This window comes from Terrapene carolina, unplaced genomic scaffold, assembly GCF_002925995.2.
Source record: "Terrapene carolina triunguis isolate 2854851 unplaced genomic scaffold, T_m_triunguis-2.0 Scaffold406, whole genome shotgun sequence".
Taxonomy (NCBI): Eukaryota; Metazoa; Chordata; order Testudines; family Emydidae; genus Terrapene; species Terrapene triunguis.
Window position 1 is genome coordinate 1,340,234 of NW_020664757.1, and position 21,313 is coordinate 1,361,546.

General features: G+C 40.6%; 1 protein-coding gene across 5 annotated transcripts in view; it reads left to right on the plus strand.

Annotated features, from left to right (window-relative positions):
* CDC42BPA (CDC42 binding protein kinase alpha) overlaps positions 1–21,313 on the plus strand; it is a 329,580-nt gene that overhangs the window by 121,437 nt on the left and 186,830 nt on the right. For all 5 annotated transcript variants that reach the window (XM_026658201.1, XM_026658197.1, XM_029912986.1 and 2 more), the window contains exons 4-5: positions 5,924–6,019; positions 19,411–19,559. In XM_026658201.1, coding sequence (XP_026513986.1) covers positions 5,924–6,019; positions 19,411–19,559 — 245 coding nt within the window. The remainder of the gene's footprint in view (positions 1–5,923; positions 6,020–19,410; positions 19,560–21,313) is intronic.

Below are 21,313 nucleotides of genomic sequence, written 5' to 3' on the forward strand. Positions count from 1 at the left end.
CATGCAACCGTAATTTGGCCTCTTGCGTATGTTTATGACCATTAATTACATGACCCCCATACAATTTTTTCCACATGGCCCCTGCCTAATTCAGTGAACAGGTTGACCAGGATGCTGAACTAAGGTTGCAAGAGCAATCCTAAATCTATCATTTTCTAACTTGCATGCTTGCCTTTGCAACCTAAATACTTTTAACACTTTTTGTATGTAATATTACTTAGTTTGACAAATGCCTTATATTGGCTTACTGATCCATACAAGAAATCAATTGGCTGACTGTGCCTAGATTGTGGTGTACTTGGGAGATAGACTATCTAATGAAAAAAATCAGTAAAACATGGTAGTTACCCCTTGATCGCTTTCTTTATCTGTTGTGCTCCTTTCCCCTATCCTCCATCTCTGTTTTGTATTTTTATAGTATACGCTTTTTACGTGTACTTTGGTATTTGCGCAATATATTGTGTAGACTACTAAATCTTGTTGTTGTTGTTATAATAATAGGGCAGGCACACACTGCAAAAATTGAAAAGAATGACAATTTGCAGGGGCATTGAAGGTCACTGTGTAATGCAATTTAATTCCAGAAGGTTCTGGTTCCACTTTTTGTCATCTGGTCACCAAACCAGTGGAAAAATAAAGCTGTAGTTCTTTTTAGATTGGCTGTGCAGACTTCAAGAAACCCACTGGGACCCGTGGGAAGGGTATTTTAAATACCTTGCATAGAGAAGCTTTTCAAAACTATTTATAACCTCATTTTAATGGAAAGAAATACAATTTTTAAACTGGCTTTAAGAGGGTACATTTAAAAATAGAATGGCGTTTTATTTCTCGTTTTGATTTATCTGAGGTGGCAAAGTTTGCAGATGTTACTAAACTGCTCAAGATAGTTAAGACCAAAGCAGACAGTGAAGAACTTCAAAAAGATCTCACAAAACTAAGTGATTGGGCAACAAAATGGCAAATGAAATTTAATGTGGATAAATGTAAAGTAATACACATTGGGAAAAATAACCCCAACTATACATACAATATGATGGGGGCTAATTTAGCTACAACTAATCAGGAAAGAGATCTTGGAGTCATCTTGGATAGTTCTCTGAAGACGTCCACGCAGTGTGCAGCGGCAATCAAAAAAGCAAACAGGATGTTAGGAATCATTAAAAAAGGGATAGAGAATAAGATGGAGAAGATCTTATTACCCTTCTATAAATCCATGGTACGCCCGCATCTTGAATACTGTGTACAGATGTGGTCTCCTTATCTCAAAAAAGATATACTGGCATTAGAAAAGGTTCAGAGAAGGGCAACTAAAATGATTAGGGGTTTGGAACGGGTCCCATATGAGGAGAGATTAAAGAGGCTAGGACTTTCCAGCTTGGAAAAGAGGAAACTAACGGGGGACATGATAGAGGTATATAAAATCATGAGTGGTATGGAGAAAGTGAATAAAGAAAAGTTATTTACTTGTTCCCATAATATAAGAACTAGGGGCCACCAAATGAAATTAATTGGCAGCAGGTTTAAAACAAATAAAAGGAAGTTCTTCTTCACACAGCGCACAGTCAACCTGTGGAACTCCTTACCTGAGGAAGTTGTGAAGACTAGGACTATAACAGGGGTTTAAAAGAGAACTAGATAAATTCATGGAGGTTAAGTCCATTAATGGCTATTAGCCAGGATGGGTAAGGAATAGTGTCCCTAGTCTCTGTTTGTCAGAGGGTGGAGATGGATGGCAGGAGAGAACTCACTTAATCATTATCTGTTAGGTTCACTCCCTCTGGGGCACCTGGCATTGGCCACTGTCGGTAGACAGGATACTGGACTGGATGGACCTTTGGTCTGATCCAGTATGGCCATTCGTATGTTCTTATGTTCTTGCTTTCATGCTGAAATAATGAAACATACTGTAATTTCATCTAACTTTGCGGGAGGCGGGGGAACACCTCTAGAGTTGAAACAAGTTCCCGGACAATGGGAGCTGCGGGATGTGCTGGCCGCTGCTTCCTGCAGCTCCCATTGACCGGGAACAGTGAACCGCGGACACTGGGAGCTGCGGGGGGCCGTGGTTGTGGACGGTCAACATAAACAAAATGTCTTGCGGCCCACCAGCAGATTACCCTGATGGGCCACATGCCGAAGGTTGCCGACCCCTGGTCTAGGTTTACATGGTCCTGCCACAGCACAAGCAACTGGACTTGATTACTTCTCTATATCCCTTCAAGTTCTACATTTCTCTGATTCTGTCATTTAATTCGTTTAATGTGATATAATTTTCATAAAACATGCAGGGGCCATATAAATCAACACTTGGTCTTAATTTTTCTTTGGAAATGCTCTCTAGAAACACAATGGATTTCCCATCAATCTTGCTTATTAAACAGTTGGCTGAGCACGTTGGAGATCATCAGAATATAAACACCAAGATGGAAATAAATTGGAATGCAAAAAATGCAGTTGAATTCCATCGTGTGTGACTTATTTATACTGCACTTCATTCTAGAACTTTAACTAAAACAAGCTTTTGGTGTTGTCTAATATGAGGAGATTAAGTGTTGTAGAGCATTGAGTGCTAAAGATCTAACACTTCATAAAATAGTTCTGATCAATAGATCAGCAAAAGATCTATTGATTAAGATTAAGGTAATATAATTTTGCACTTTACATACATTGTCAAGTGTTTGGTAACATACACTGAAGCTATTAGTCATATTTGTCATATTTCTTTGGGTCTGAAAACTAGTACTAAATTTGCTTACTGCTCCTTCATTTTCTCCTTCAAGGGGAAAAATTAATCTATCTTAATTTGCTGTCACTCAGTCCTGTTGGCCTTCTCCTCAGCTGGGAGAGTAGGAGCCCTGCATGACCCGTCCTGTAGATAACCGTCCTCAAGGCCCTGTTATTTATGCAATTGCATAATTTACCATATAATGATCCCCATTATTATTATTATTATTTATTATTCTATGTTGATGGCCCTACATAATTCAGTAGTAGACCCACAGAAAGCATTGGCAAAGTCTGAAGTGGGGAAGGGAAGGACTGGCAGTCCAAGAGAAGCAGTCCACAGAGTGGAGGCCAGACAAGTCAAGGAAAAAGTGAAATACAAGAAAATTTGGCCAGACAGGCTGGGGAGAGGCACCCAGTAGTATTGTTTACTCTGTCCAGACTAGAGGGCACCTAAGGGATATTACAAGTTAAAGCAGATTTCATACATCTAAAATAAATGTTTATTTTTATACATATATGTTTTAAACTTTACTTTTGATGTGTGTAGGTGAGATTGTCAAAGCCATCTTAGAGATTTAGGTACACATCTTCCCTAAAAACGAATCCACATTGTAAGCCTCAGGATTTGTGTACTTGGAAAAGTTTCATCCAGAAGGAGCCCAATGAAGTGGGGCTGAGGATCCAGGGAGAGGTTGAGTTATATGAGAAGAGCAGGAGCCCAAGACTGGCGAGAGAGCTGCTCCAGCTTTCTCCTCCAGGCTATTAAAATTTCAAATGTGATCTACTGTGGTAAAAGCTTTTGCTGCCAGTTCCAGACATTCTGCCGAGGAGTGGGTGTTTTGGGTGCTAAAGGAATGCAAGATCTTTTGTGAATTTGTGTCAGATACGATGGCTCAATAAATATTAGATAGACTCACTGTAGAAACTAGCTCCATGCATCTGTGTAATAACATGCAGTTTGTTTACTTGTCATTATGTTTGTGGGAATAACAAAGAGTTTATAGTTTCTCATTGTTCTCTATTTCTGGCAAAGACTTAAACAAAACAAAACAAAAAACCCCAACCACTCTTCCCCCAAATTCTTTTTTTGTCCTCATGCTGTTTCTCATTTGACTCCCAATAAAGATCTTTTGTTTATTGTGCGGTGTATTTTATTAGTGAATCTTGTGTCAGTTATTCCTACTCTCTCTTGCATAATGTTACTATTCAGGTGTAAAAAGTGAGCAAGTGTTTCTTCTTTCTGACCTCTGTATCACATTTGCTCATTTTACTGGTCAAAACAAGATTTGGTGTTTTTTGGTTGCTCTTATAAGTTTAGCTTCAGCTCTGCGCAAAAATCATTAAGCTGCACTCTTCGTTTGTCCCTCTCCAAAGTTCACTGCCAACAATAACCATACTCATTCTGGTATTTGGCTGTTTTTGGAAATGAAGTTGAAAAAATAATAAGGAAGAAAAAGTTTGATTTTTCTTTAAGCTATTGCTTAAATATGAAGACACAGGATATGGTTTAAGCTGATGAAATTGACAGAAACTGATTAAATGTGTATCTGGAGTAGCAGAATATTTACAGTATATCTTGCCAGAGTTTCTCATCTACACTTTACGTCCAAATCTCCATCTATCCACTAATCTCCTCCTCTCTTTCATCCTTTTCTAGCCAGCTCTCACTCAAAATCCAAGAATGTCCAGGTCTCTGCATCTTCAAAAACTAAAAAAGTCCATCTGCCTCTTCAACTATCACCCTATGCCTCTTCTGCCTTTCACTCTGAATTCATGGAAGACCATTTACAGCCATGGCCTGGAATTCCTGTTCTGCAGTTCCATTTGGATCCTCTTCAGTTTGGCATCCTTCCTTTCTAGTTTACCAAATCTGCTCTCTCCAAGATTGCTACTGACATTTTCCTCTCCAAGTCTCAGGGACTCTAATCACTTTGATCTGTCTCCTATGTTTGACACTGTTTATTCTCCTTCTCAGCATTTTATCCTCCCCTGGCTTTCACAACTCTGTGCTCCTGGGGTCTCCTACCTCTCCAGTAATTCCTGAGCATCTCTTGATGGTTTCTCCTCTTCTCCTTTCCTACCCAGTGTGGGATCTCAGAGGACTTCATCTTTGGCTTGCTCCTCTTCTTGCTTTATACCTTCTCACTGGGTGATCTCATCTGCTGACATGATTTCAACTACCATCTTTAGACCAATGACTCGCAAATCTGCTTCTTTCAATCCCATCTTGCATCTCAATCTGTCTCTAACATGTCCTCCTGAATGTCTCACCGTCAACTTAATTCTAACAGCCAAACCCTCAGATATGATGCCAAAAAGAAATCGGCTAGCTTGACTAATAGATTGAGGGGAAGATGGAAGTAGCTGGAGGTTACTTTATTTATAATCATTAGAAAAATATTGCGCATATAAAATATGACTGACTACCAGTGTAAACCTGGAGTGACAGTGCTGTGAAATAAGCCCATAATATGTAGAGCCAGATCCTACTCCTGTGGACTTCAATTGCATTACTATAGGGGTCATTGTGTTTGTGTACCTATATAAACATATTTGTGCTTATAAATTATATAATGCAAATAGTCTCACAGAGAATCAGCTCTGATTAAAATAAAGAGTCTTGCTGTATTTTTTTCAATGCAGCAAAATACATAGGTTGGGGTGAGAATCTGACATTGTCTTGTTGCTGTAGATAAGACAGCACTGTTTTGTACTGAGTCAAACAATCTTGCAGTACAATTGTGTGGCTGTAATTTTTTGGACAAGTTATAAATCCTGAAAATGAGTGTTTATAATAGAAACATATATAGCTCACAGAAGAAATTGTGCACATGTAGGGCTAGTTCTGCCCTCAGATACCATATTATAATCTCATTGACTTCCCCGTGAACAGGTCTGTGAGCAGATTTTGACCTGTGATCTGGAGACAGTGAGCAGAAGAGTCTGTTTTTTCTGTCTTCATCCCAAGAACAATAACTGGGAAGTACAATTGTACTCCAAGTAGATGTAAAGTGTCGATACACTGCTGGCCCCATGTTCTCAACATGTCAGGAGTGTGGATTAAATGGCTTTTACTGAAGGGGGATAAATGTATGTCGTAATGTCATCCTATGTATTTGATTGCCATTTCATGACTTACATGTATTGTTTGATACTAATATCTATTGTAACTAAAATATTCTTTTCTCCCCTTCAGACAGCCTGTTTTCGAGAAGAGAGGGATGTACTAGTGAATGGAGATAACCAGTGGATCACAACATTGCACTATGCCTTCCAGGATGACAACTATTTAGTGAGTGTTCCTTTAAATATCTATTAAAGTGATTTTAGGCTTTTAGTCTGTGATATTGAGATACAGATATAGTGTGTGTGCAACAGTTAGCCCTATGGTTGAAATTGAATCTCCATATGCATCAAAACCTTGTCAAATGCATTATTAGTATGGAAACTAGTCAGGGAGTTTAGTGAATTTGGCCATGAATATCTCAAGATGCTAGTTTGCTTTGTTCTCTGTACAAGTCTGCAATTATTGGGCAGACTTCTGTAACCAGTAGTTATCAGGTAATCTGACTATTCGTCCTTTGGGACTGCTCTTGCAATTATATTACTGTACCTTTTCTATAATCTTGTCATTTACTTTATCCCAATAATCCTGGTCTGAATCACAGAATGAAGTAGCGGTTAATTTTTTTCCTGCTATGAAATTAGAGGTAGATATAAAGTTTGTTTAATCGCCTTGATTATTATTGTTCAATTTTGGAACTGGAACAGTCCTGTTGATTTGAAATTCACCCAACTGGGCTTTGGCAACGAGTAGAGAGGCATAATTTCAATTCTGAACCGTCTCCTCCTGCTGGCTGGGGGGCTTAACCACAAAAGTCCCAGAAGGATACAGAAAGCCACGGTATACCTTAAAAAAGCCACTTTTTTAAAAAAAAAATCAATTTGCATTGAAATGAATATTATAATTGCAGATGAAAGTATATAAATACGTTTTTGTTAAGAAGTATGTCTGAAATGTAATTGGAATGCCTTTTGGTTTTGTTCTGAAAAGCTTGGGTTGTTATGATGTTACTTAGCTGTTTAAAAACATAGTGGTTCGGTACTCTTCATAGTAAACTGAATTATTGCATGCTGATGCTGAAACTTAAGTTGATGTACATTTTAGAAATGTATTTGCATAATAAATTTTACTGAAAGAATCTAATCTTTCATATAACATTTAACTGTTAGGTAATATATAGGATTCAAGAAGGAAAATTAATTTATAAAGGATAATCAATTTTTACTAAATCTTTGTCATTTAAAAAAATAAATGTAGCACACTTGAATTGTGTTGCTAAGCTTATTGTATTTACTTTCCTGTCTTGTAAAGTACACTTGATACATACAATTTGGTAGTCTGAAGTCTTACTACTTCTGTTTAGCATTGTCATTAGTAGGTGTTATATATATTTTTTTTAAATCCCAGTTTGCAACTAAGGGCTACTTCCTGGTCATTTCACAGATGAAGTCACATTAACTTCAGTAAGGTTACTGGAGTAAAGCAGGTATGATTTGGTCCTTAAGGTAAAGGAAATTCATGAATGTAGGACTTATAGAACTGGGACTTTTGGTCATGATCCTGCAATTGGATGCACTAGCACAGCCTCTTGCAATCTTGCAGCATTCCCTTGACTTCAGTTGATCTTTGCACAGGTTCAGGGCTTTGCTTGTGTGTATCTGATAGCAGGATCATGGCCCAGGTTTTCCATTTCCTGATTGAGTAATATGGACCAGTAAAAACTATAACTGTGTTCTGACTGCTAGCGGTATTATTAAGAAAACATTATATGTTCAGTTGCCGCCTGCCAAAACTAATTTTAATCTAGCCTCTTTCCTTAATGTACTCGTTGAGCAGAGCCGCTTCCATTCTTTATCATTGATGGTCTGTTAACGTGCTAGTTTTGCAAATAGAGTTTCATTTGGAAGAAAAAGGCAGGAAAACTGTCTGATTCTCAAAAACAACGAGGAGTCCTTCTGGCACCTTAGAGACTAACAAATTTATTTGGGCATAAGCTTTCGTGGGCTAGAACCCACTTCATCAGATGCATGGAGTGGAAAATACAGTAGCAGGTATATATACATAGTACATGAAAAGATGGGAGTTCCCTTACCAAGTAGGGGGGTCAGTCTAACGAGACAATTCAATTAACAGTAGAATACCAAGGGAGGAAAAATCACTGTTGTAGTGGTAATGAGGGTGGCCCATTTCAAACAGTTCTCAGTATTTTAATACGTGCTTTGAGTATATTATATACATATTATATACATGTGAAAAGTACCCGTGATACAGAATTTAGGCAGATCTATGACCTGAATTGAATGCCTTTGTGTTAAACTCCAGCAATAAATACATATTTAACAGCCTTAATTTGCACTTTTACCCTTTTAAACAGGTTTTAAAAAAATTGATTAGTTTGATTTTTAATTGTGGAAGCATTGTGATGCTGTGCAGTAGTGACTTGTGCAGTACATAAAAATAATTACTAGATATGATGCGTCTGCACACTTTATAAAGGGATATATTGCCCAATTTATTGGTAGTGAAGTTTTTATTATAATGGAAAACTTCAATCTGCAGCTTAGTCAGCTCAGTTTTTCCTTAAATCTTTATTTTTTATTGTCACAACTGTGAAAGCACAAGTATAAAAAAATGTAAGGAACATTTTTGTGAAGAAGACTTTGACATACTATAAATATGCACAACTGAGTTGGGGTTACTATGTCCTAGTGGCATCTTAATTTATTTCTACAGATGATATCTAAGTTTCCTTTTCAGCATATTGTATAGTCTCTTCTAAATTTCTCATGTACAGGTTTACTGCTATCATAAAAACTGAGGGTGTTTTAGCTGCTTGTTATCGGGTTACAATATTTTTCAGATTTTTGCTATAAAGTTACTCAGAAACTGGAGAATATTTTGAAGGACTAATATCGTAAACTAATACAAATGTAAATTTTAAGTTTTAGTTATATTTACTGTTCTATGCTAGAGTGTAGATAAATTCATATTTTGGTCCAACATTCATTCAGCAACTTCTGTGAAGTGAATTCTTTTTCATCATAGTATTTGTATTTTGTCTATTCACCATTAAAAGACAGTTTAAAAAAATGTGTAAAGTATATACAATGGCCTTGCTGGAGTTGCAGAATGAATTAATAATAATATTTGGACCTGCTCTGTTTCCTATTTCACGTTCTTTATGCTGACTTGTGACTCTTGTATGAGTGTGGTATAAATGTGCACACTTGCTGATTTGATTCAGTTGTCATCCAAAGGATAGTCTTTTAGTGCTTGAAAAAAGTCATAATTTGGACGTTAGAGTATTTTTAAGTCCTTTTAGGAGTATGCTTCCTTTTTCACCTAATCTCTGTATACAAGACTATTCACACAAGAGAATTAGATCTTAGAGAACTGACTTGAAATGAGAGAATCAGATCATCTTTGGTTGAAGGATTCTTTGGCTAACTCTCGTTTGGTCTGCCAAACGAGAACCAAGGAATTTATTTGCATAGCTGAGAATTCCTCAGGGTTATATTGGGTAGAAAGGTGTATATACTTGATATATCAAGAATTTATTTGGTCAGCTTTTAGTTCTTCTACTTTGCTCAGGATGGAACATGATGTAGGCACATAAGACATTTGGTGACCTCTACACTATTCAGCTGACAACATGAGAACTGACCAGCCAACCAACTTGTGAAATCCATTGAACTGCACCTTACTACTGTATAGATAAAGAACAGTTTAAAAATAGAAATCTCCTCTTTGTAATATTCTTTCTTTGATCTTCTTAACAATCTTGGTTTTAGAAGAAAAAAATAATACATTTATGTGAATGAATGATACTACTTGAGGCAATGATTCGTATATTGTCCAAAGAATTCACTCCATTGTTGCATTAAAAATTCACCTTACAAATTTAACTTTGAGCCTGAAAATATTCATGCACACCCTTAACTTCAAGCACATGATTAATCCCAATGACTTCAATGTGACTACTTTCAGGCTTGGGCATTAGATGATATTTTGTTATCACTTTATTGCTTTTGTTACACCTGGAAAAATTTCTTTTATAATAGAATGAAGGTATAAAAGTGCTGTATAACAAGCAAACAAAAAAATCCCTTTGTATTTATGGTTGCATCAACTAAATTTTTTTTGAATGGCTTCCAAATATATTGTGTTAAAAAGGGTGAATGATTGCTGTAGACAAATACACAAGATCCTGTTTCAGTGAAGAAAAAAGGAATGCTGTTGCAGTTTTTTCCAGCATTCTTTCTCGGCAATAAGTAGGCTTGGCAGAATTCAATTTTTACTTATAATTTTGATGGCTAATATCAATGTTTATTTTTAAGCATTTTTTCTGTTTTGATTGATGTAAATTTTCACAGAAATTATGGAGGAGGGTCAGAAAATAATTATTTAATGAGAGTAGATGTTGAGATTCAAAAAGTTAAAGCTTTATAACAGTTAAAACACAAATTGTCATGATCACGTCAAAATATACAAACTCTGCGTTCTCAAGCAGCATTTTTCTTTCTTTGCCTGTCCGTAATTTTCTGTTATTAAGGTGAAAATATTTGTTGTCGGTTTGTGTGTGTGTACAGCAAAATTGATGTTTGCCGACATTTACCAATAAAAATCTAATCCTAGCAATAACTAAAGAATAGATGGATGAGAGCAAAACCACTACACAGCAAATCAGTTAATAACCATCACATTCATACAACCACTGCAGCTTTTAAAAAGTATTACCTGGGAGGCTTTCTTATATTACAGATCTCATTTCATTGATTTTTTTCAGAGCAGTGGTGACCATAGCTTATTTGCCTTGTGTAAGGCATGCTGGCAAGACATCTCGCAGCATAGCAGGTTTGCAACTCAATGGCAGACAGCAACACTGTAACATTTTGATTATCGATATTTTGAAGACTTTGTGGAAAGACTTTATTCATTTCTCCACAACAATTGGTAAATTAAAAAATGGTTCCCAGGAGGATGTCACAATATGTTTCAAGTTGTTACAGTCAGTGGAGTTCTAAAACACAGGATCCAAAACTACTTTTCTTTTCAACAGAATCTGTTTCTTCTTCAAACGGTGTCTAAAATCTTTCAACAAAAAACCTTAAGGATGACCAAATATGGAGGGGTAAACGTTATTCCTCACTGATGTAGACTCTAATGTTGGGGAGATCCCCCTCTCCCATTGTCTTGCTCACCTCTTAGGCGGGCAAGGCACAAGATTCCCCACCTGTCCTGAATTCCCCTGTGAAATTATTCTGGTTTTGGCAATCATTTTGTCCTATTTTAAAATGTTTTTCATTCCTCTGTTGCTGTTCAAAAGAAACACACACACAAAAAGGAAAATTGACTGACTGACTATGAAGGAACATCCATGAAATTGACTATCCACAAAATGTTGGCATTGAAGTTAGAAATAGGCAAATTGAAAATATACAGCACCATACCCTTGTGATATATTACTCCTAGATCACTGTATCCTACTGTAAAGAGAGATTATTGGAAACATGGATATACACTATTTTCCTTGAAAATAGAGAAATTGTAAATAAAGGAATGAACTTGAGTAAGAGACCTTCAAGTATTATTGTGAATTTTGGTGGAAAATTTGATCAATTAATTAGTCTTTCATCATGATGATCAAGGTTATATTATCCTTGCTTTCTGTAATAGGTGTTGAAAAGTTTGGTCCTATGCAGATTATCCAGACAATTTTCAAACCCAGCTGGATGTTTTTCCAGGGGGACCCATACTGTTAGCAGTCTTTGTCAACCATAAATAGTTTTCCTATCCTCGACAGGGCCAGATAGTCTAATTACACACTGTATGTGGAACAATCCAAATTTGCCTCCGAGTTTCACAGAAAAGGTATTGTCATGCCATCTGGAGTGGCTCATGAGTGTGAGTTCCAAACTCAGGGCTGACTGTCCAGGAACAGGGCACAAACCCCAAACTGGCTGTATGTTCTATAATTGGATTTCACCTAGTAAGTACCAAGTGTGAACTCCTAAAGTACTATAATAGCCTTAACATGGAGTCACAGACACTACTCTTAGGCACTCCCATCTATCTTGCCACAGAGGCAAGTTTGTCTCTGTGATAGATGGTCCCTTACACCAAAAATCACAACAATATTCAGGTTACTCCCAGTCCCAAAAGGACCAGTCTCTTACCCCAAGTCAACTGTATTTCAGCTCTTAAACCAAAGAGAATGCTTGTAGCCTATACTATAATAAATTATCAAAAGTTTTATTAACTAGGAAAAAGAAATGTTTACAAGGTTAAAGCCGATAAACGTACACAAATGAGTTAGTCTTAGATTTCAAAAGATAATATAGAGTTTACTTATTATAGAAGTTTCTATGTCCTTTATAGCTAACCCAAACTAAACACAGTTGGAGATCCCTTGCTTATGCCTAGAAATCTTTGCCCCTCAGAGATCAAGCAGTATAGGGATAACAATTTCTCCTTAACCAGGCACTTTTATTGCCTTCCCCCAGGGTTCATGCTGTGATGGGATGAGGGCTTGTGCACATACCACCTTCAGGGGTGTGGGGGAAGCAATTAACAAAGTCTTTTGTCCGTAGTGGCTTGTCTGATGTCTATAGACCTTCTTTTGTTGGGGAGGAGATAACACTTCTTGTAGTAAACTAGCATTTCACACTTGGTAATGCTTCTCTCTTCACTGTGGGGGATTGACAGTTTTAGCAAATATTTTTATAGTTACAGAGCAATCCTATAAGTAGGATTAACACATGCAGCATCCTACAAGCACTCTGTAAAGTCTAAACACAAAACCATTCTTATAATTCTAATATCTATTTTAAGTATACTAGCACACAGGTAAGCCAGTCTGGTTTCCAGCTGTGCATTTGTCAGTGTTCAGTGAGGCATGGGGCCCTGGCAAGAGCTGGCACGGGGTCTGCCAGCGTCACAGATATTATAAGGGTTTTTCAGCAACAGTGATGGAAACACTTCGGCGATGATATGGTGCCAGTTTTGTTTATTCAGTTGCTGATGAAATTCCAGAAAATTAAGCTTTTTTTTCTTTTCCCACTTTGCCTTTTCAGTGCTATCCCTGATTCCAGAGTCTCAGACCATGTCTACATGGAAGCAGTAAAGACTATGGAGATATGAATTGTAGAGTGCACTAATGTGTTGCACTCTAACTGCCCTGTGTAAAACCTGCTGGCGTAAACTAAAAGGCACCTAGTTTGTGTTGATGCTATCATCAACATGAATTAGCATCTTTTTGTTCTCTCCAGCGGAGTCTACAAGGAGCAGTTAGGGTGCAACACGTTAGAGCTCTCCACAGTTCACACCCCAGTAGTCCTCACTGTGTTGCTATGTAGACAAGCCCTTGGAGGACTTTTTCAGTTACAGAAAAATGAGGTACTCATAAGCCTCAAAAGTTTTTAGCTTATTTGATCTGTTTCAGGTCATCTTGACCATAAATTTAAATGCATTTTCAGAGTTTAGTTTGCATAATGTAGGAAAATGGAGAGGGGTTATGATCTCTTCAAAATCTGTGATCATCCCATCCAGTTGCAATCATATTTTATGTTTCATTGGGAAACACATTTACTTAACTTTAAATCAGTAAACTCAAAAATTGCTTTTCTCTGTGATTGAAATTACAAAATAGTAATCCCTTTCACTGTGTGTGGATATGTCCTATACTGTACACAATGTCAACAGCATATGGAATTATAATGTACTATGAACCAGCACTATACATCTACAAGGACCCAGTACTATGAACAGGGAATCTGTTGGTCCTTCCCTATCCCAAGACTGGTTTAAGGTAAAGCATTTATTTTCTGAATGCAATCATTTAAAGGAGGTGGGGAAGAAGAAATTGCGTCAAACTAGAGAAACTGTTTTGGGAAATGTGAGGCCCCTAAATAAGATCCCGTGCTAACCCAATTTTTTTTCCACTTAAGGAGATTTTTATAAGAGAAACTGAGAGGAGTTCTTTGAGTGCTGTCCCTGTGGGTGCTCCACTCCAGGTGACGGTGCGTCCTGGCGCTGTTGATCGGAGATCTTTGGTAGCAGTGCCTGGTCGGGACGCATGCACTCAGCTGCTGTCTCGCGGTCTTGTTAGTCTGCCTGAGCATGCACGTCCTGCACCCCCCTCAGTTCCTTCTCAACCGTCCTCAGCTGAAGACGGGACTCAGGGCAGTGCTGATCCTCTTCCCTGGTCTCTGAAGGAAACAAGTACAAAGGCCTAGAAATAATTAGTTAGTAACATTCCAGTTATTTCCCTTCCTTTAGAATAGTTACCTAGTTTAAAAAAAAAACACCTTCTTTTTCCTCAGGTTTGTCTTCCGTTGAGACACTCTCCCCTGGCATTCCTAGTGCAGGAATGCCAGGGTCTTCAGGATTTAAGAAATGTGCTTCCTGTCAAGACTGTATACCACAGTCGGACAGACACTTACGCTGTGTGAAGTGCCTCAGTGAGACACACGACCCTGCCAAGTGTGTTCATTGTACCAGCCTCAAAACCAGGGCTCGTTGTGACAGGGGCTTGCGGCTGAAAACGCTCCTGATGGAGAAATCCCTGCAGCCACTTATGGAGACAGGCAATAGCAAACTCTCTCCCTCACGCTCCCCGGCCAGATCCGAACCGATCGGGAGTGCGGCTTCACCTTCTCATGCGAAGAGGCAGGAAGCCCAACTGTCTCCATCCAGAGACTTTCAAAAGGGTAAAGGGTCTCCTGCGAGATCCTTACCCTCAGTGCTGACAGCGCTGAAGGCAGGCTCCTCCAACCGTCCCAGCACCTCAGCCACGCCTCGCGCAGAGGCAGGGACCCGACTTCCCGTATCGGGAAGGTCTCCTCGGCACCGAAAATAGACCTGGTGCCAACAGCGCGTTCTGCCCCGGTGCCAACAAGAACGTCAGCACCAAGCCTGCCTGCCACTCCAGCAGCAGCAGTGGACCTCCCGCAGAGCGCCTACAAACAACCCGCAGCACCAGGGAAAACAAAACAGAAGTCAGTGCATGCTTCTGAGCACAGACCACGCTCAGCAGGATCACAGCCCAGAGAGCAGCAGCAGCAATTCTTAAGTCAGGACAACATCTCAGTGGCCACTCAGCCTGACTTGACACACAGTGCTCACTCTTTGACCAGCCGCTCTCCCCGCCTGACCTGGCTACCTTCACTGACAGCGAGCCCGATATGCAGCAGCAGGCAGAGTTCTCCCCACCTGCCTCTCCTCCTCCACTGGAACCTTTTGCACCTCAGGTCACGGCTCACAACCACCAGCCTCAGTTTCCCTACTTCGCCCCCTCGTGGGCGGCACTTAACTTCTCTTATCCCATGCCTTGTCCTCAGTGGTACCCTTGGCCAGCTCCTGCTGCCACTCATCTTCATGCTTCTTCCACCAGACCACAAGCTTCTTCTGCGCCTCTATCTCCAGCTCCATCTACTTCTAGAGCGCCTGAACCACCCTACCCCCCCAAAGGTGGGCTATGGACCACACCCTGATTCACGAACTCCTAACTCTCCATCAGCTCCAGATGGAGCCCTCATGCTTCTGCCTCCACAGAATGTGGACAACAATTCCAAGAACTTTTCAAGAGGGTGGCACTCAGCCAGGACATCCCTTTTAGAGGAGGTCCAGGAGACACTCCTCAAAATCCTCCAACCCTCTGCGCCCTCACAGATTGCGCTCCCCATAAACGAAACACTCCTAGAACCATCTGACACCCTCTGGCAGACTCCAGCCTCTATCCCACCAACTTGCAAAAAGGCTGAATGTAAATATTATGTTCCTGCTAAGGACGTAGACTTCTTATTTTCCCATCCACAACCGAATTCTCTTGTAGTGGATGCAGCGACACACAGGACGAAACAGCCGCACTACTGGCCCACGCTGCAAGACAAGGAACTCAAACGCCTTGACCTCTTGGGCCACAAGGTCTATACCTCCTCCACTCTGCAATTCAGAATTGCAAACTATTCTGCCCTACGTGCAAGCTATGACTTCGACAGTTACAATAAACTCTTTGATTTTATCTCCCATATCTTGGAGGACAGGAGAGCAGACTTTAAGTCAGTCCTTATCGAGGGCCAATTGGTCTCCAGAACGGCCCTACAAGCATCTCTAGACATGGCGGACACAGCAGACCACACTACCGCAACTGCGGTGGTTATGTGCAGATCTTCCTTGCTGTCTGCATCCGGTATCCCCAAAGACCTGCAGACCAAAGTGGAGGACCTCACCTTTTGATAAAGATAAGCTTTTTTCCAAAAAAATAACAACACGATGAAGTCCTTCACACTATGAAAGACTCTAGAGCAACTCTGCACACCCTGGGCATTTACCCATCCCTTCCCAGGAGACAACGGTATCAACCTTATCAGAGGCCACGCACACAACAATATCACTGGCCCCAGCCCAGACCATACGAGATAGCCAGGAATTGCACTAGACCTCCTAGGCGCAGACACCAAGAGTATTCTCCAAGACCCTAGCCGTAGTTGTGGCCCACCTCGGCAGACACGGGATATACTTTTGCCCTACGGAGACGATTGCCTCATCAAAGACAACTCATACGACGAGTCATTATGAGCTACCCATTTCGTCATCTCCCTCTTCCGCAGCTTAGGCCTGCAAATAAACTTCCCAAAATCCACCCTGACACCTACACAACGGATCGAATTCATCGGAGCTCACCTGGACTCAATCCGAACCAGAGTCTCACTCCCACACAACAGATTCCACGCTATTACACATCTCATACGCATGCTCTCCGTTCGTCCCAGAATACAGGCAAGAATTTGCCTAAAGCTCCATGGCCACGTGGCAGCCACCACCTTCGTGGTGAAGTACGCCAGGCTGCACATGAGATGTCTTCAGGGTTGGCTCAACTCCAGCTACAAACCCAGCAGACACAGCTTCTGCATGATGCTAACTCCTCCAGTGAACGTACTAGCTTCCCTACAATGGTGGACAAGACCAGAGAACCTCGGCACTCATGCTCACCATGGACACTTCCCTGATTGGTTGGGGAGTGCACCTGGGGGGGAACACAGCACAGGGCCGCTGGTCCTGGCCAGAGACGCGTCTGCACATAAATCTTCTAGAGCTCAGAGCAGTGAGACAAGCCTGCCTTCACTTTCTCCCCTCATAAAGAACAAATCTATCTGGGCCCTAACGGACAATATAGCATGTGTGTTTTACATCGACAGACTGGGGGAGCACGATCACATTCCCTATGCGTGAAGGCCATCCGATTGTGGAATTGGTGCATACAATACCACATAGAAATTACTGCTTCATACCTACCCGGATGTCACAACACTACAGCCGACACACTCAGAAGACACTTCTCCAAAGAACACGAATGGGAATTACATCCCATGATACTACAACAGCTCTTCTCCCACTGGGGCACTCTGTCGATAGACCTCTTTGCCACAGCCCAGAATCACAAATGCCACCTATTTTGCTCCAGAGCGGGATTTGGGACTGCATCCCTAGGAGACGCATTCCTCATACTGTGGAACAACTCTCTCATGTACGCCTTTCCACCGATCCCTTTGATACACAGGATTCTACGCAAGATCAGAGACAACAAGGCCCAGGTCATACTTATTGCTCCAGCTTGGTCGAGACAGACATGGTATCCTTACCTGCTCCGCATGTTCATCTGTCCTCTGTGGACTCTCCCCAACAGACCAGATCTGCTTTCTCAGGACAATGGCCAGCTTCTTCACCCGCAGCTCCAGAAACTCCACCTGACGGCGTGGTTCCTTCATGGTTCCAGACCCACGAACTAGCATGTTCTGAGCAAGTCCGGTATGTCCTCCTGCATAGTAGAAAAGACTCCACTCATAAGACTTATCTGCAGAAGTGGAAATGCTTCTCCATGTGATGGTCCCATAAATACTTGACACCCTATACTGTGACCCTCCCTAACATCCTAGACTACCTTTTAAAACTAAAACAGGACGGGCTATCACTCAGCTCTATCAGAGTACACCTCGCGGCCCTCACCACCTTCCATGATTTTCTGGATGAATATTCACTCTTTGCCCACCTCACCATAAAACGCTTTCTCACGGGCCTGAAAAATCTCTACCCTGAGATCTATCCATCGGCAGCTGCCTGGAATCTCAACCCTAGTTCTTCGCGATCTTATGAAACCTCTCTTCGAGCCCTTAGCTACCTCATATTTTCTCCACATGTCTACGAAGGTAGGTTTTTTGGTTGCTATAACATCAGCAAGGAGAGTAGGGGAAATAAGCGCTCTGATGGCCTACCCTCCTTACACAGTCTTCTCTAAAGATAAAGTTACCTTGCGACCCCACCCTAAATTTCTCCCTAAGGTGATGTCCACCTTCCACCTTAACCAACCAATATACTTACCTGCATTCTATCCCAAATCTCATTAGACTCTGCACGAAGCGGCTCTACATACCCTTGACATCAGACGAGCAATTGCCTTTTATCTAGACAGGACTAAACCATTTCATACGTCTCCGCGGCTATTTGTCTCCACTACTGAGAGATTGAAGGGTGCGGCTATCTCTAAGCAACACCTTTCCAAGTGGATCTCTGACTGCATCAGCTCCTGTTACCGCATTCAGAATGCCCAACCACCCGAAGGCATCAGAACTCATTCTACTCGAGCTATGTCAACATCCATTGCCTTCCTCCATAATGTACCTATTCCTGATATCTGTGAGGCGGCCACGTGGACATCTGAATATACATTTACCAAACATTATGCTATCATGCAGGATACCACGGCAGACACCATAGTAGGCCACACAGTATTGTCTACAGTCGTCACTGCCGCAACTCCAAAGTCCCACCAGCCATAGTGGGTACTCCTTCACATTCACCTGGAGTGGAGCACCCACAGGGACAGCACTCGAAGAAGAAAAGGTTACTCACCTTGCAGTAAGTGAGGTTCTTTGAGATGTGTGTCCCTGTGGGTGCTCCACTCCCCACCTTCCTCCCCTGTACTTTGGAGTACTATTCTGACGTCTCTACGGTAGAGAAGGAACTGAGGGGGGATGCGGGACGCGCGTGTTCAGGCAGACTCTAACGAGACCGCGAGACAGCACCTGAGCGCATGCGTCCTTCGACCAGGCACTGCTACTGAAAATCTCCAATCAACGGCGCCAGGACGCACCGTCACGTGGAGTGGAACACCCACAGGAACACACATCTCAAAGAACCTCAGTTACTGCAAGGTGAGTAATCTTCTCATCTTAACTTCATGATCTTGTCTGTTTGATTCTGGAATGATGAACCAGACAGACACTTTCCCTGTCTTGTTGTTTAATTTATTTGGACATAGGTAAATATGAAATCTTTACAAAAAAAAGATTTGCTAAAAACAAGTTTATGGTTTGCAGGATAACAAGGAATGTCAAAGGTTATTTGAAAAATTACATTTATGAAGGCTATTTTTTTAAATGCTTCTTTTAATGTTTTGTCTCCATTTTAAGAAAATGTCATGATGAGCACTTCAGTGGTGTCTAAAGTATTAATAATTGTCTGCAGTCCCTTAGCTATACTTGGATTGTATTGGTCTTTGAGTCATTGTGTAAACAGTTTTTTTTTTCTTTGTGTCTCCCACTCCTCCCCTTTACTCACAGTACCTGGTTATGGATTACTATGTTGGAGGAGATCTGCTCACCCTGCTTAGCAAGTTTGAGGACAGGTTACCTGAAGATATGGCTCGTTTTTATTTGGCTGAAATGGTGATAGCGATTGATTCTGTACATCAGTTACATTACGTCCACAGGTAAGGAAATCCAGCTCAGAAATACAGAGATGACTTTAACACTGTGTATTATGGACCACTTTCTGCCGTTCTAACATAACAAAACTCCTGTTAAAGTTAAGGGGAGTTTTACCTGAGGGCAAGATTTTGCTTTAGTGGTCAATTAAAGTGGGAGCAACTGGCAAATGTTGACTGTAATGGTGACCACTGTATATGCGGCTTCATCTTTTGGAAGTTCAAAACTGTTGCCAGGCTTCTTCAACATGCTTAAAGATATTTCTTGAAAACCCAAGAACATGTGCAAGCGTGGTCATTGGCATATTCTAAATCAATGTGCATGTTTTTATTTATTAAATTATGTGTTTCACAAAATATGGCTCTGATCCTGCAGTGTGATTTGCTAACTTGGACACCAGACATCTGTGCAGAATCCTGGAGGGTGGGTCACATTGCAGGATCAGGTCTTATGCTTGGAATGTGTCTCTTATTTAGTTTCTTCTGTGCATAAATAGTTCGAAGCACAAAATTAAGTGTTGGAATTTTATTTTTATTTTTTTAGTTTTGTTTTGGATTTGGTGACATAATTTCTAGCAATCCACTGCTGGTGGTGACTAAGTCATTTTGTACAAATAACTGAAAGCATTTGAACTTAATTTAAATGTAATGTCAAATGTGGTGCATTAGTTTGATGTATAAAAATGGCTCATTCCTGCCATTGCTTTTAACAGTGTTCTTGCTGACTTCAGTAACAGCTTCATAATGATGGCAGTGGCAGTTCCAGAATGATAGTAGGATACTGCCTAAAGAGAGAGAATGGGATGTCCAAAATGATTCAACATTGAGCTAACTTTGCTCCCACTGAAGTTAATAGTAAAACTCCTAGTAAATCTCCCATTGGTTTCAGTTGGAGCAGAGTTAAGTTAACTACATGTAAGCCCTTTTGAAAATTCCACCCAAGACTCCTTTTGAGCACAAGCAACACTAGTGATTGTTTGACCATTCATATTGGCCTGATCTCCTCTCCAGAAATGATCAAAAGGTTGTCCTTGGGATCCATTTCAGTTTAGCATGAGTTTGGTATGAAAAAATGTCCTAATGATTGATTTTATTTTGATTTGAGGTTGCTCTTCATGAAAGGGTTCTAGTTAGGAGCACCTTGTGAGTTTATGTTGGTAAGCTCTGATTTGTCTTGCTTAAGCATTGAATTAGGCATCATCGGAAGGGGTTTGTCAGGTTCCTCATTTCTCATGTGAAATGTGTTTGAAGTCTTGTGACTCACCATTTCCAGAGGAGAAAAGAGCTGGTTGTTCTGTCAAGGGACTGAATTTATGTGGAAAGGAGCTCTTTGTGAAACTTCCTAATGGAAAAGACCCATTAAAAGTATCTTATTTATGATCTTTGTGAATTCAAATGATTTCAAGTGTGTGTCTTTGAGAAGGTATGTGTTCTTAAATCATTTTGCACCTGATCCAAAGCTCATTGACGTCGATGGAAAGACTGCCATTGACTTCAATGGGCTTTGGATCAGGCTTTTAAAAAGTAATGTGTGTGTGAATTGTTGAGCCTGCTGACTATGACTATTTTTGATGGCAGTGAAAGAGCATTTCAGATGTTAGCTAGGTTGCTAAACTTTTTCTCATAAGTCAGCCTGTAGAGTAGCTGCAGTTCTCAGAAAAATAATTTAAGACTTTTCTTTCAGAAGAGCCATCTTGTAATTCCTGTACTGGTAGTACATAATGTACAACATAGGTGACATTTCCATTTTCAAATTGTGT